This window comes from Podarcis vaucheri, assembly GCF_965113315.1.
Source record: "Podarcis vaucheri genome assembly, chromosome: 3".
Taxonomy (NCBI): domain Eukaryota; kingdom Metazoa; phylum Chordata; class Lepidosauria; order Squamata; family Lacertidae; genus Podarcis; species Podarcis vaucheri.
The window spans coordinates 128,648,316-128,661,324 of record NC_138761.1 but is presented as its reverse complement, the minus strand read 5'-3'; the positions used below and the strand labels follow the sequence as shown (position 1 = coordinate 128,661,324).

The 13,009-nt window shown below is 42.4% G+C and overlaps 1 protein-coding gene across 2 annotated transcripts in view; it reads right to left on the bottom strand.

Moving 5' to 3' along the window:
• COL4A1 (collagen type IV alpha 1 chain) overlaps positions 1–13,009 on the bottom strand; it is a 202,071-nt gene that overhangs the window by 158,567 nt on the left and 30,495 nt on the right. For both annotated transcript variants that reach the window (XM_082215731.1, XM_082215732.1), the window contains exon 2: positions 1,069–1,119. In XM_082215731.1, the coding sequence (XP_082071857.1) occupies positions 1,069–1,119 (51 nt within the window). The remainder of the gene's footprint in view (positions 1–1,068; positions 1,120–13,009) is intronic.

Genomic DNA, 13,009 nt, shown 5'->3' with positions numbered 1-13,009 from the left:
CTCCGTCGATGTGTATGGGGGTTCAGAATGGAATCTCCATGCAAAATGAAGATTGCCTGTATTAAAATTTGAATATTATGGAATGCAAATTGTAGTACAATAAAAGAAATAAAATAAGCAATAAAACTACAATTTTAAAAACTTCCGGCTTCAAACATAGTACACTGCAATTGATGCAACAGTTTGGGAAACAAGCAAGACAAATTGAAGCTCTTAATACAGGATGGGAAATATGACCTAGTAGGCATTAATGAAACCTGGTGGCATGAGACTCATGATGGGGTGTAGAAACTCTTTAAAAGGACAAGACCAAAGGTGAGGGGGGCGGATAGCATTATATGTAAAGGATGTGTATACTTGTGAAGACATCCATGACCTGGAGCATGGAAGGCAGATTGAGAATGTATGAGTAAATATTGCAGGAGAGGGAAACAACAGTGGCCTTACTGTGGGTGTCTGCTCCAAGCCAGACTGAGGAGTTAGACGGAAGCTTTCCTACAGCATATTACAGTGGTGCCTCGCAAGACGAAATTAATCCGTTCCGCGAGTCTCTTCGTCTAGCGGTTTTTTTGTCTTGCGAAGCAACCCTATTAGCGGCTTAGCGGCTTAGCGCTATTAGCGGTTTAGCAGCTATTAAAGGCTTAGCAGCTATTAAAGGATTAGCGGATTAGCAGCTAAAAGGCTATTAGCGGCTTAGCGGCTTAGAAAAAGGGGGGGAAGCGGGGAAAAATCGGAACACTTGCAAGACGTTTTCCCCATAGGGGAAATCATCTTGCGAAGCAGCTCAAAAACGGAAAACCCTTTCGTCTAGCGGGTTTTCCGTCTTGTGAGGCATTTGTCTTGCGGGGCACCACTGTAGTAAACATTCAAAAATGGAAATGGGAGACTTCAACTTCCCCTATATCTGTTGGAACTCAAACTCTGCCAAGAATGTAAGGTCCAACAAATTCCTCCATTGCCTCGCTGACAATTTCCCACAAGGTGGAAGAAGCAACAAGGGGATCATCTACTTTGGACCTGGTCCTTGCCCTTAACAAGAAAAAAAAATTAAGTACTCTGGGTACTTACTTTTTGCCCTTTTACTCCACTACAGTCACATTTTCCACAGCCAGAACAAGCCTGTGGGTTAAAAAGAGAAAAATAATTAATTCTAGAATTCAAAATAAGCTGCAACCTATGGTAAAGAGCTGTCTAGAGGAAATAATTACATGTAATAAGAATAAAATTGGTAACCCAAAGTATAAAACATGAAGTAGTTTACTCCATTAGAAATATCTGTAGAACTATGGAACTGGCATTAGGACACGGTTTGCCAACGCAATGCCTGAGGGCATCAGTGCAGAGCCGTCTTTCCCATAGGGCTTAGTGGTGCATCGCGCCAGGGCGCCGGCCTCTCAGGGGCGCCCCAGCAAGTGGGGGAGCTGCGCAGCTTTGCCAGTGGCCTCCCCTTTCCCTTAACGCCCACCAGCTGCGCCTCGCCAACCATAAGGCTGGCAGGTGTGCAGCTTCCCTCTCAAGCCTCTGTGGGGATCGCTCTCCCCCCCCCCAGAAGGCTTGAGAGGGAAGCTGCACACCTGCCAGCCTTATGGTTGGCTCTCCTCCCGAGGAGGCTTAAGAGGGGCACAACTTCACTCCCAAGCCTCTGCGGGGATCACTCTCCCGCAGTGGCATGGGGAAGAGTTGCAGCCCCCCCCCCATGGCTGGCAGTGTGCAGCTACGGCCACCCCAACACTATCCGTGGTAATTTGGGGACGCTGGGTGGATATTTACACCCCAGTGCAGCATCTGCTAAAGATGGCCCTGCATCCGTGTGCCCATCAGTGCCTCCAACGATGCTTACAAAAGGTCACAGGGAATATCCCCTCAAAAACCATAAGGCAGGGAGGTCCAACTTTTCATACCAAGTGGGTCACAAAAGTACCAACCTTGTTGGAGCAAGGCCAACATTTCCACATGCTCCAGCCCTCATGCTGCCTTTCCAAAGCTTAAGGTGCCAGGCTAGGAGAAGAAGGTGTGAGGCTCCGGCTGGGTCCTAGAGTCTCCCACCTTCTTCCCAAACCTGGGAAAGGGCTAACTAGAATTTGGAAGGAGACTGGAGGACTTGAGGACCCATCAGAGAACTTACAGCTCCTTCACATAGGTCAGCGCCTCTTGACCTGCCTCTGGGAGGGAAGTGCAAGGGCTGTGGATGGGGGGGTCAAATGTTGCAGAGGGCTGCAAAAAGGCATCAAGGGCCACATGTGGCCCTCGGGATGTGTGCTGGACCACCCTGACATAAGGTATAAAGCATTTTTTCATGCTCAGTGTTCTACCTCAACGATTTAGTTCTTGGGTGTTCTACCTCAGCAATTGTGTTATATGTTTACGTCTTCCACTGCAGTTCCCTACATCAGCAAAGAAAGGTCAAGCAAACAGAGAATGTATCATCAGAGTCAATCTGTAGCTACTGATAATGGTGAGGAGGTATCTCAAAACGAAGGAAATTGCTGTCACCCCTTTGACAAGATCAGCCAACCCTCTGGCAGAACAGTGGATCTTTCAGTTGCTATTTTATAGGCCCAAACACAATATGTACAAGATCTCTGAACAGATTCCTCAACATATTTTTTTAAAAAAACTTTAAAGCTCTTGGAGGATAAGGGCCACCCAGAACAAATTGCTTTTAGGCAGCATTACTGGGGAAGGTAATCCTTATATGCAATTCTCTGATAGAAGTTTTCCTTCCCCAAAGGAAACTGGGAAGCTGCTGTTGTTGCTTTTAAGAGAGGGTCACTCATATCCCACCCAAAGGATGAGTACCTCCAATAGGGCTACAGGTTTTAATATTTTCTTAAGTAAATAAATCATGCAATTTCTTCACAGATCTCCCATGCCAAATCTGTTTTGAATCTTAACTTATAATGAAAAGCCAGAAATTGAGATGCCAGAAAATACACCAGCCAAGCTGCTCCTTGCTGCTCCTGTGGGAGGCAGAAGCTTTGTTTCATATGTCTGCACACTTGGATTTTTATTTTTACCATGCAATAGGTGTTACAGGATTTTGGGATTCCTACCCATCACCATGCAGACAAGCCAGACAGCCCGTGGTGGAATCCAAACCTCATTATCTCCAAATAACAAATATCAGGCTCAGGGCACAACATGGGATTTTTCCTTTCTGTGGTGCACTCAGAGACATTGTCTTCCCCAAAAGATGCTTTACATATTTTGGTAAGTTTATCCTAATGTCTTTGAAAAATTGAGTGAAAAGAACTCTGCATATGCTTGGAGCAGGGATAGCCAGCCTGGTGCCCTTTTTATCTTTTGGACTTCAACCCCCATCGTCTGTTGCTACTGTATTGAGGCTGGTGGGAGTTGTAGTCTCCAAATTCTGGAGTCTACTCCTGACTTAGAGACACTTGAGGTGGCATCCGAAAGTAAAAGGGGCTTCACCAGCAGCCCCAATCCGCTTTGCAATCCTCTGATGGTCTTGGTGGCTGAATTAGTTGTTAACCTGGGGAATTCAAGAAAAAACTAATGTCTGTCCGTGGGCCAATTGACACCTGCCAGTTGCACACACTAGCACTTCTATAGTAGAAGTGCATGCAATGCTGTGTACACTAAAACAGAGGAGGAGAGCACATGGCCTTCCTGTAGTTTGGATATACCATTCACATAATCTCTGAACACAGACCATAATGGCTGGGACTGATAGGAGTTGGAGTCCACAGTTTCCCATTCCTGGACGATACCTTATGATGAAGGCACACATGCTTATTTCAGAGCACATGTTGTATACTCAGTTGAGAATCGTGTATTGGTGGTCAGGATCAGAACAAGCATCCTGTACCTCTCTGGAGTTCTTTGAGGTAGGCTGTCAATTTTTATCATGTTTTTCACATTCCACTCCCTCGCTTTAAATTCTGAGTTTTCAATTTTTCTTATAAATAAATAGGTGGCAAAGACCCAAGCCTTGCAGAGAACCATCTATGGCTCATTTGAGAGGGACAATTGCCCTTCCCCAATTATGCTGGACAGTAGAACATAGCATCCTGTTTTGCCACACATCTGCCTAAAAACATACTATTTGGGTAGAACAGCAGATTAACACAAGATAAGGGACACCCAGACAGAGGCAGAGCAAAGTGGGGGTGGTCTGCCCCGGGTGTCATCCCTGAGGGAGTGACATTGCTGCGGGCGGCCCCCCCTGGATGCTCCCCACCGTGGGCGGCACCCCCCTGGGCTGCGTGCCGCTAGCTCCGCCTCTGCCTGCCCCTATGAGCTGTTTGCCCCACCCCTGGGAGCACTGCCCAAGGTCCCCCAGAGGCTGCTTCTGCACCCAGAGCATTCTAGTGAGAAAGCTTTGGAAGGTACACTTGTGTAGTACACAAGTGGATGGCATTCATAATGATGGTGCCCAGAGAAGTAGCCATGTTAGTAATTTGCAGAAAAAGCAAGAGCCTTGAGGCACCTTAAACACCAACAAGTTTAGCATGGCATATATTTTTCTGGACAGATCTTTAGGGTTCTTTCTGTCTGCATAACATTGTCATTTGACTATGTTTATTTATTTACATGGATGCAACATCTGCATTGCCTGTTGATTTTATACGGACTGTGAAACAAAAAAATTATACAGCCATTTTAATTTCAAATTATATTTATAAAAAGTTATAAGTTCAGAATATTCTGCCGAACCCGGAAACACTCGCCAGAAGGGTCAACTGACTCATAAAGCACAGACGTTCAAGGCTAATTGTTTGTATTGCAATAAATCTTCAACCTAATTATGATTTGCGTGCTGTGTTATCAAGACGGCAGCCTGGGCTCCTGACAGCCTGACTGTGACCAACTCCCGCCAGGAAACCCATGTCCCCACTGTGGAGGGATGTGTGGAGCCAAAATTGGCCTCCAGTCACTTACGGACTCATTGTTAAGACTATGTTCATGGAAGACAATCTGACTCGGCTACAAGTGATCGCCAAAGAAGAAAAATGATAGTATTTTTATTTCCTTATTTTAAATTATAGTCTTGGCTTTTTCTAAGCACTTTGAATGGGTAAAAGAATATTCATCGGGTTCCTTAACTCTCTGGGGATACTGCCAACTGTCTATGATCCTCTCCTTGCCTTCACCCCAGTAGCAAGGGTCTCCTTAGTTTGTTAGATGATGAGACACAGATATATGACAGATGATATGCTGACAAATTCACTGGCCATGCCATCAGTGTCAAAATCACCACAGCGGACTGATGCCTCTACCACAACCATGATTTCAGCATGCCAGTTCTGCTACAAATGGGCAGTGTTCCATGAGTACAAGCGCTTTCACTCAGGGCCACTTTATGCTGGCATGGCAAAAAGCATTTTTCTTTTGATTATGTGCTTTGTTATGGTTGCCATTTGTTCCTTCTTTGTCTTTTGCATGTTCCTCCCTTACTCATCACCTCATTCCTATCAGGTTCAACAGCTGGAGAAATGAACTGGCATCCTGGGCACTTACAGGCCACACAAAGAAAGCCATTAGAAATCAAATTCGTGAAGTGGAATAGACTTGCAAAACCATATCCTGTTTAAAATTCCTGCTACTTCAGTGTCCTGTAACATTGCAGAGCAGCTGGCTAACCAATGTCCTTGGATGGAAACTAAAGAAAGCTTAGCTATCAACGCTGCTGGGCATTAATCGCCCCGCTTTCCTTCCTGGAAACCCTCATCTGTGCTTGCATATATGTCAATCTAATGTTATGTTCTCAGGGAAATGACTTCCTCCCTGCAATGAAGGAAACAGACTTACTGGTCTGCTGTAACTAGGACTGAGCTAAATGAGAGGTTGCTTGCTAAAAATGGTCTCCCTTGCTTTCTGTGATTTTTCCAGGATGAGTATGCTATGATTAGAGGCAGGGAGAACCGATGACAGGCAAGGGGCTGTCTCCCTCCCTTTTGGGTAGCCTGTATAGCAGGGATAGGGAACATCTCTCAACCTAACGACTGCCATTTCCTTGTGGTCAACCTTTAGTGAAGTGTCAAATGCCAGCAGTGAGAAGGTCGAAAATGAAAGTGGGTGTCACCAACGTGGGTAGGACCGGAGCTGGTGGTTGATAAGGCCACCTCACAGTAGCTCACATGCCACATACAGAGTCCAGTCTATACTGGACTCACATTATTATACAGAACCCTCATTATGAATAGTCAGGAGAAATTTAAAAACATTCCTGTTCACTCAGACATTTGATGGCTAAAATCTGTTCCTGGCAATTATTATTAATTCTGAAAGTGGAATGTGACTGTTTCCCAATGTTTTTACTGTTTTTTAAGTATTTTAAATGGTTTAGATGTCTACTTTTGGGGGGAGAAAATGTTCTGTTTTGTGGGTTTATTTGGGGGGAAAGGTAGGATGGCATTTTAACAAAATTGCTAAAAACAGTATCAGACATGATCCATATACAGTATCTGAGAAGCCGCAGGAACAGGGTATTAGAATTAAAAACCTCATGAAAGATAGTTATTGCAGTCTTTTTTTAAATAATCACCGTTCCCCAGCTCTTCTGGGAAATGATTGCAGTTTTGGAGAAACCATACCAAAAGCCATGTTCCAAACTACCGTTCTTTGAATGCTATCTAATATTTGGTCAAATTAAAGCCATCTATGATTTTAAAACAGCTAAACAATGTCTGGGTGCAGAACTATAGCAGCCTGAAGTAGTAATAGGAAACTGAATGTTGTTGTTAATAGTTGCCTGATGCTTAAGGGAAACAAAATTTTGTCAATATTCCCTTCCCTGCTTCACTGTCAACTAGACAGGATACTGGCAAAAACTGAACTTTTCCTCTTAAAGGAAAAACACTTAAAAAATTTTTTCCCATGTTTCCAGCTGGGTGTTGTTAAATAAAAACATGTTTTATAATTCTCTGGGAAAATTTCACAATATATTACATAAATATGACATATTAATATAATTGTCTTTACTTTTAAAAGATCATTTAATTTTTGGCGGGATAATCAACTACCCAGTGATATTCAGATGAAGAGTGATATATAAATTTTATAATTAATAATAACAATAATAATAATCAGGAAATTACCTCTCTTAAAATTGCCACGGGAGCAGAAGAGAGCATTGTCCATGGGCATCAATGGAGCTTTTGCAGGCCCTTCACTGTCAATGCCATTTTATAGATAAGATAACTTACTTATAAGGTAAGTATCTCTCAGCTTTAGTTTCTGACCTGGTTCTTATGTCACTTTAAATCACAGTTTTAAGTTCAAAAAAGCTACTTCAAAGATGAACACAGAGCACACAGATGCATGCAGCTAATGCCTGGGCTGCTGCCATGCTCCTGGGAGTTAAGCGATCATTGCACTTCCCATTATGTCTGAACCCAGGACCATGATTTGTTTCTCCAACTATAGCAGTAAGCCAAGGGCAAACCTTGCTTACAGCTTGTGGTTTGTTTGAACAGAAACAACCAACAAGCTGGTTCAGACGTAACCCTGAGCCAAACACAGCTTAGCTATCAGCCTCACCTAGATTTTAGCCCTGCACACAAAGAAATTAATTGAGTTTATATATACCGTCCTATACTCAGAGGTCTTAAGGTGGTTCACAGAAAAGATCACAACATATATAATCAGAATAAAAACAACAACCCAATAACACCCCCTCCAGAAAAGAGCCACATTTTAAAAGGGCATAGGCTGTCAAACATATCAACCAACGGCCTGGTTAAAAAGGAATGTTTTTGCTTGGCACCTAAAGGTGTACAGTGGTACCTCTGGTACTTAATTCATTCTGGAGGTCTGTTCTTAACCTGAAACAGTTCTTCAGCTGAGGTACCACATTAGCTAATGGAGCCTCCCGCTGCCACCGCAATTTCTGTTCTCATCCTGAAGCAAAGTTCTTAACCTGAGGTACTATTTCTGGGTTAGCGGAGTCTGTAACCTGAAGTGTCTGTAACCCAATGTACCACTGTATAATGAAGGCACCAGGTAAACTTCCCTGGGGAGAGCATTCCACAGATGGGGAGCCACTGCAGAAAAGGCCCGTTCTTGTGTTGCATATGAAAGAGGGTCTCAGAAGATGATCTCAGGGTAGGTTCACATGAAAAGAGGCAGTCCTTGAGGTATTGCGATCCTGAGCCATTTAAGGCTTTATAGGTCCAAACCAGCACTTTGAATTGGGCCTGGAAACTAATCAGTAGCCAGTGCAGTCGGACCAGGATCAGTGTAATATGCTCAAACCGTCTTGCTCCGGTGAGCAACCTGGCCACTGAATCACAGTTAAGTTTAACTATAGTTTGAACTGATATGAAAATGAGACCATAAAATGGCCACTCAACGACTCCACAGCTGAGTGAGAATCCAGTCTGGTCATGTTAGATTTATTACACACCACACCCCAAATTTGTTGTTGTATTGGATGTGAAAAAGGATCCTGGCTTTCTCAAATTAGACTTGCAATTGTAAAGCAAAAGGTTTTTTTTTTTCTTTTTCTTTTTTTTCTTTTGAGGATTTGTCTGTGAGAACCCTCCTGGACTAAGACTGTCTTCGGAACTTTGACACCACTACTTTTGTGGAGTTCTGGCCACCCTGAAACTGACACAAGACAGGATGCCAATTTACACAGATTGTTCCCATCCATGGGTTATTTGGCTTCTTATTTAAGCTTCCAACTTGTTTTCAAGCATCTCAATGTTAAGTATTAAAAGAATCTGCTTCCTGATTGCGTCACTGCACATATTCCCAAGGGTTCCATTCATACTTACAGAGCTACATAGATGTACTGAAATTTGGTTTGAGACCTCTTTCTGATTCCTGTATCCATTATAATTTTCATCATATAGCTGGCATTTAATATTTATCACAAAAAAAACTTAATTTTAAAGACATGTTTTAGAAATAAAATTAAGTAACATGTCCATGTTAGGAAGCACACTGGGAATACATCTGGTGCATTAGCAAATGTGCCAAATGTAGCATTTCATAACAATATGTTCTGAGTGAACAATTTGAAAGTGAATTTACAGATGTGTTGGCTTCAGAAAATAATCATATGATACAGTATTATGTGGTGTTTATTAGAATATTGTTTTTTACTATCATGTTAAGAAGTTTGTCCTTTCCACGTTAGTATTTTTTATTCTGGGGAGGGAATGCTCCTTTAACTTGAAAAATCACCCCTTTATTTTGAAATCAAAATTATTTTTTAATAAATATACATATGTAAATAAACCTTTTCATTTAACTTATTAAATAATCACATGCATTTTTTGGCTCCATTCTTAAGGCTGGAGGTTGTTGAAGCTTCTCCTAGCACACTGCAGGGGAAATGGGGTATGATCCTCCATCTGATCAAAAGAAAGCCTGAATTTCTCCTTGAAGAAACAAGATTCACGCCTTGGGTCCACTCCTGAATTATTATTACGCTTTGTTATTCTCAAAGGCAGAAGGAGTTCGTGAATTTGGTATGACTCTCTGATCAAGATCTTGCCATCATTATCCATGGTTTGGATTACTGTGTTGAATTTCAACCGGGTTTGCCCTTAAACGGAATGTGGAAGCTTCAGTTGGTGCAAAATATAAAGATGAACAAAGAGCACATATCACATTGACTTTTGCTTATATGCACTGACTGTCAATTAAACATGCTAGTCATCATGTTTAGAACCTGGGCCCTGTGTGCTTCAGGGAACACCCTTCTCCCAAACATTTTCCTATTCTCTGACTTCAGCAGCATAGGTTCATGTACACCTGTTCACAAGAGTTAACTATATAGGGACACAGAACAGGACCCTCACCTTTGTGGCACTCTGACTATGAAACACCTGTTCAGGGAAATCAGCTAGGTACCCTTATTATATTGTTTCTGCCGACATGTAAAGACTCTCCTGCTCAGGAAAGCCTTTCCTGGCAGTTGATGGTGGTTTGTTTTCAGCTATTGTTTCAGATTTTAGCTTTAAAACTTCATTTACTATTTCCACAAAGTTTATAATGACTTTTATTGCTCTGAATTTTAATTTCTTGACTAAAACAGAACGCACCAAAGGCATACATTTAGAATCATAGAATCATAGAATCATAGAGTTGGAAGAGACCACAAGGGCCATCGAGTCCAACCCCCTGCCAAGCAGGAAACACCATCAGAGCACTCCTGACATATGGTTGTCAAGCCTCTGCTTAAAGACCTCCAAAGTAGGAGACTCCACCACACTCCTTGGCCGCAAATTCCACTGTCGAACAGCTCTTACTGTCAGGAAGTTCTTCCTAATGTTTAGGTGGAATCTTCTTTCTTGTAGTTTGGATCCATTGCTCCGTGTCCGCTTCTCCGGAGCAGCAGAAAACAACCTTTCTCCCTCCTCTATGTGACATCCTTTTATATATTTGAACATGGCTATCATATCACCCCTTAACCTCCTCTTCTCCAGGCTAAACATGCCCAGCTCCCTTAGCCGTTCCTCATAAGGCATCGTTTCCAGGCCTTTGACCATTTTGGTTGCCCTCCTCTGGACACGTTCCAGTTTGTCAGTGTCCTTCTTGAATTGTGGTGCCCAGAACTGGACACAGTACTCCAGGTGTGGTCTGACCAGAGCAGAATACAGTGGCACTATTACTTCCCTTGATCTAGATGCTATACTCCTATTGATGCAGCCCAGAATTGCATTGGCTTTTTTAGCTGCCGCGTCACACTGTTGGCTCATGTCAAGTTTGTGGTCAACCAAGACTCCTAGATCCTTTTCACATGTACTGCTCTCAAGCCAGGTGTCACCCATCTTGTATTTGTGCCTCTCATTTTTTTTGCCCAAGTGCAATACTTTACATTTCTCCCTGCTAAAGTTCATCTTGTTTGTTTTGGCCCAGTTCTCTAATCTGTCAAGGTCGTTTTGAAGTGTGATCCTGTCCTCTGGGGTGTTAGCCACCCCTCCCAGTTTGGTGTCATCTGCAAATTTGATCAGGATGCCCTTGAGTCCATCATCCAAGTCGTTGATAAAGATGTTGAATAAGACCGGGCCCAAGACAGAACCCTGTGGCACCCCACTAGTCACTCTTCTCCAGGATGAAGAGGAACCATTGATGAGCACCCTTTGGGTTCGGTCAGTCAGCCAGTTACAAATCCACTGAGTGGTAGCATAGTCAAGACCGCATTTTACCAGCTTCTTTACAAGAATATCATGGGGCACCTTGTCAAATGCCTTGCTGAAATCAAGGTAGGCTACATCCACTGCGTTCCCTTCATCTACCAGGCTTGTAATTCTGTCAAAAAATGAGATCAGGTTAGTCTGACATGACTTATTTTTCAGAAATCCATGTTGACTATTGGTGATCACAGCATTCCTTTCTAGGTGCTCACAGACTGTTTGCTTAATGATCTGCTCCAGAATCTTCCCTGCTATTGATGTCAGACTGACTGGGCGGTAATTATTTGGGTCCTCTCTTTTCCCCTGTATAATATTTCATTATACATTTTCTAAAACAAGTGACCTAGAGTATCACAGATATTTTTTTAAAATAATATTTATTAATAATTTCAAAATTACAGAAAAGAAAGAAAGAAAATTAAAAACAACACTACAATACATAGAAAAAAAAACAAGAGGGGAAAAAACAAGACATAAAAACCAATGCAACAATACAGCAAAAAGATAAAAAAGAAGGAAAAAAAGACACAAATCCCATATTACATATCTTTAACTTCCATTTGCTTGTTTCATTGACCTCCTCACACCTCCCTTTTTGTATTCTAGTTTGATTGATTATTTCAGCAAATTCTTTCCATCTTTCTCAATTTTTACTAAATAATTTATCTTGACAATTTAACCTATTAATCAACTTAACAAATCCTTTCCATCCTTTCCCCATATTCTGTTATTCAAATTACCTTAAGTTATTTAACCTTATCTTACCAAAAAATACTTTAAAGCTTAACACTTAATACTCGATTATACATAACTCCTGATATCTTTTCTACTAGGGTCATATAGTTTCATTCCAACATTTTCCCTAATGTTCATTAATTTTAGGCTAATTCCCTAGAAAAAAAGATTTTCTTTATAAATTTTCTAACGACTTTCCAGACTTTAGCTTACAAGGTTTTTGCTTCAGTCTATGTACAAAAAGCGGAAGGTGGACTTCCTGTTTTGAACCTTCCCGCTTCGGTGCCAAATTAAGATATTTCTTGATCCAATTTTCCGTTTCTACTCATGGGTACTTGTTTTAAATCCAATTGTCCACAGGAAAAAGTCAGCGCTCTCCGGCAGTGGCTGTGCGGCTTCACTCCGTGAAAGTAGCAATCAGTTCGCAGCACCACGCCGCTCACCCCACTTCACTCCGGAGCCCCAAAATGGGGTTCCCGGTGCGTAGGGTGCCCTGGTGCCTTGCCAAACCCCACGTTCCCAGGCTTCCTCCGCCTGGGATTTCTAGCGGGTCCCCACCTTCGCCGCAGCGGGAAGACCCAGTTTCCACGGAGCCAGTTCCGGTCGGAGGAACTCCGCCATTCGCCGATGGCGCTAACCTGGAAGTCCCTAGAGTATCACAGATATTTGTATCTCTGCACAGAGAACCCCCAGGATCATTCAGACATAAGGAGCATTTGGAAGGTGTACCTGCAATCATATGCACCCTTGTTCTTCTATATCCCAAATAAGGCCCACCTTGCCTTACACACTTTAATCTTTGCATTTACTTGGTTACATATATGGGTGACATTTCCATTATAGCCTTCTTTGCTTTTGCTCAAAGTGAAAAATACTAAGTTCTAATAAAAAAGTGAAAAACACACCAGCAGAGCATTCAGTGTTTCTTGAATACTGAGGCACCACTGCTGCACACAAAACTTAATTCAGGTATTTCGGTCTTCAGGGGAGATAGCACATTGCACAAACAGGTATTGAAACTCAGCATGTAGAAATGTGCCCTTGGCACATTCCAGTCTCTCAATGTCAGCAGAGTTACCACAAACTTTACCAGATTACCAAATTGCTAACGACCAGAGACAAATTAACTTAATCTTGGCTGAAACACCAACACTTTAAAGATA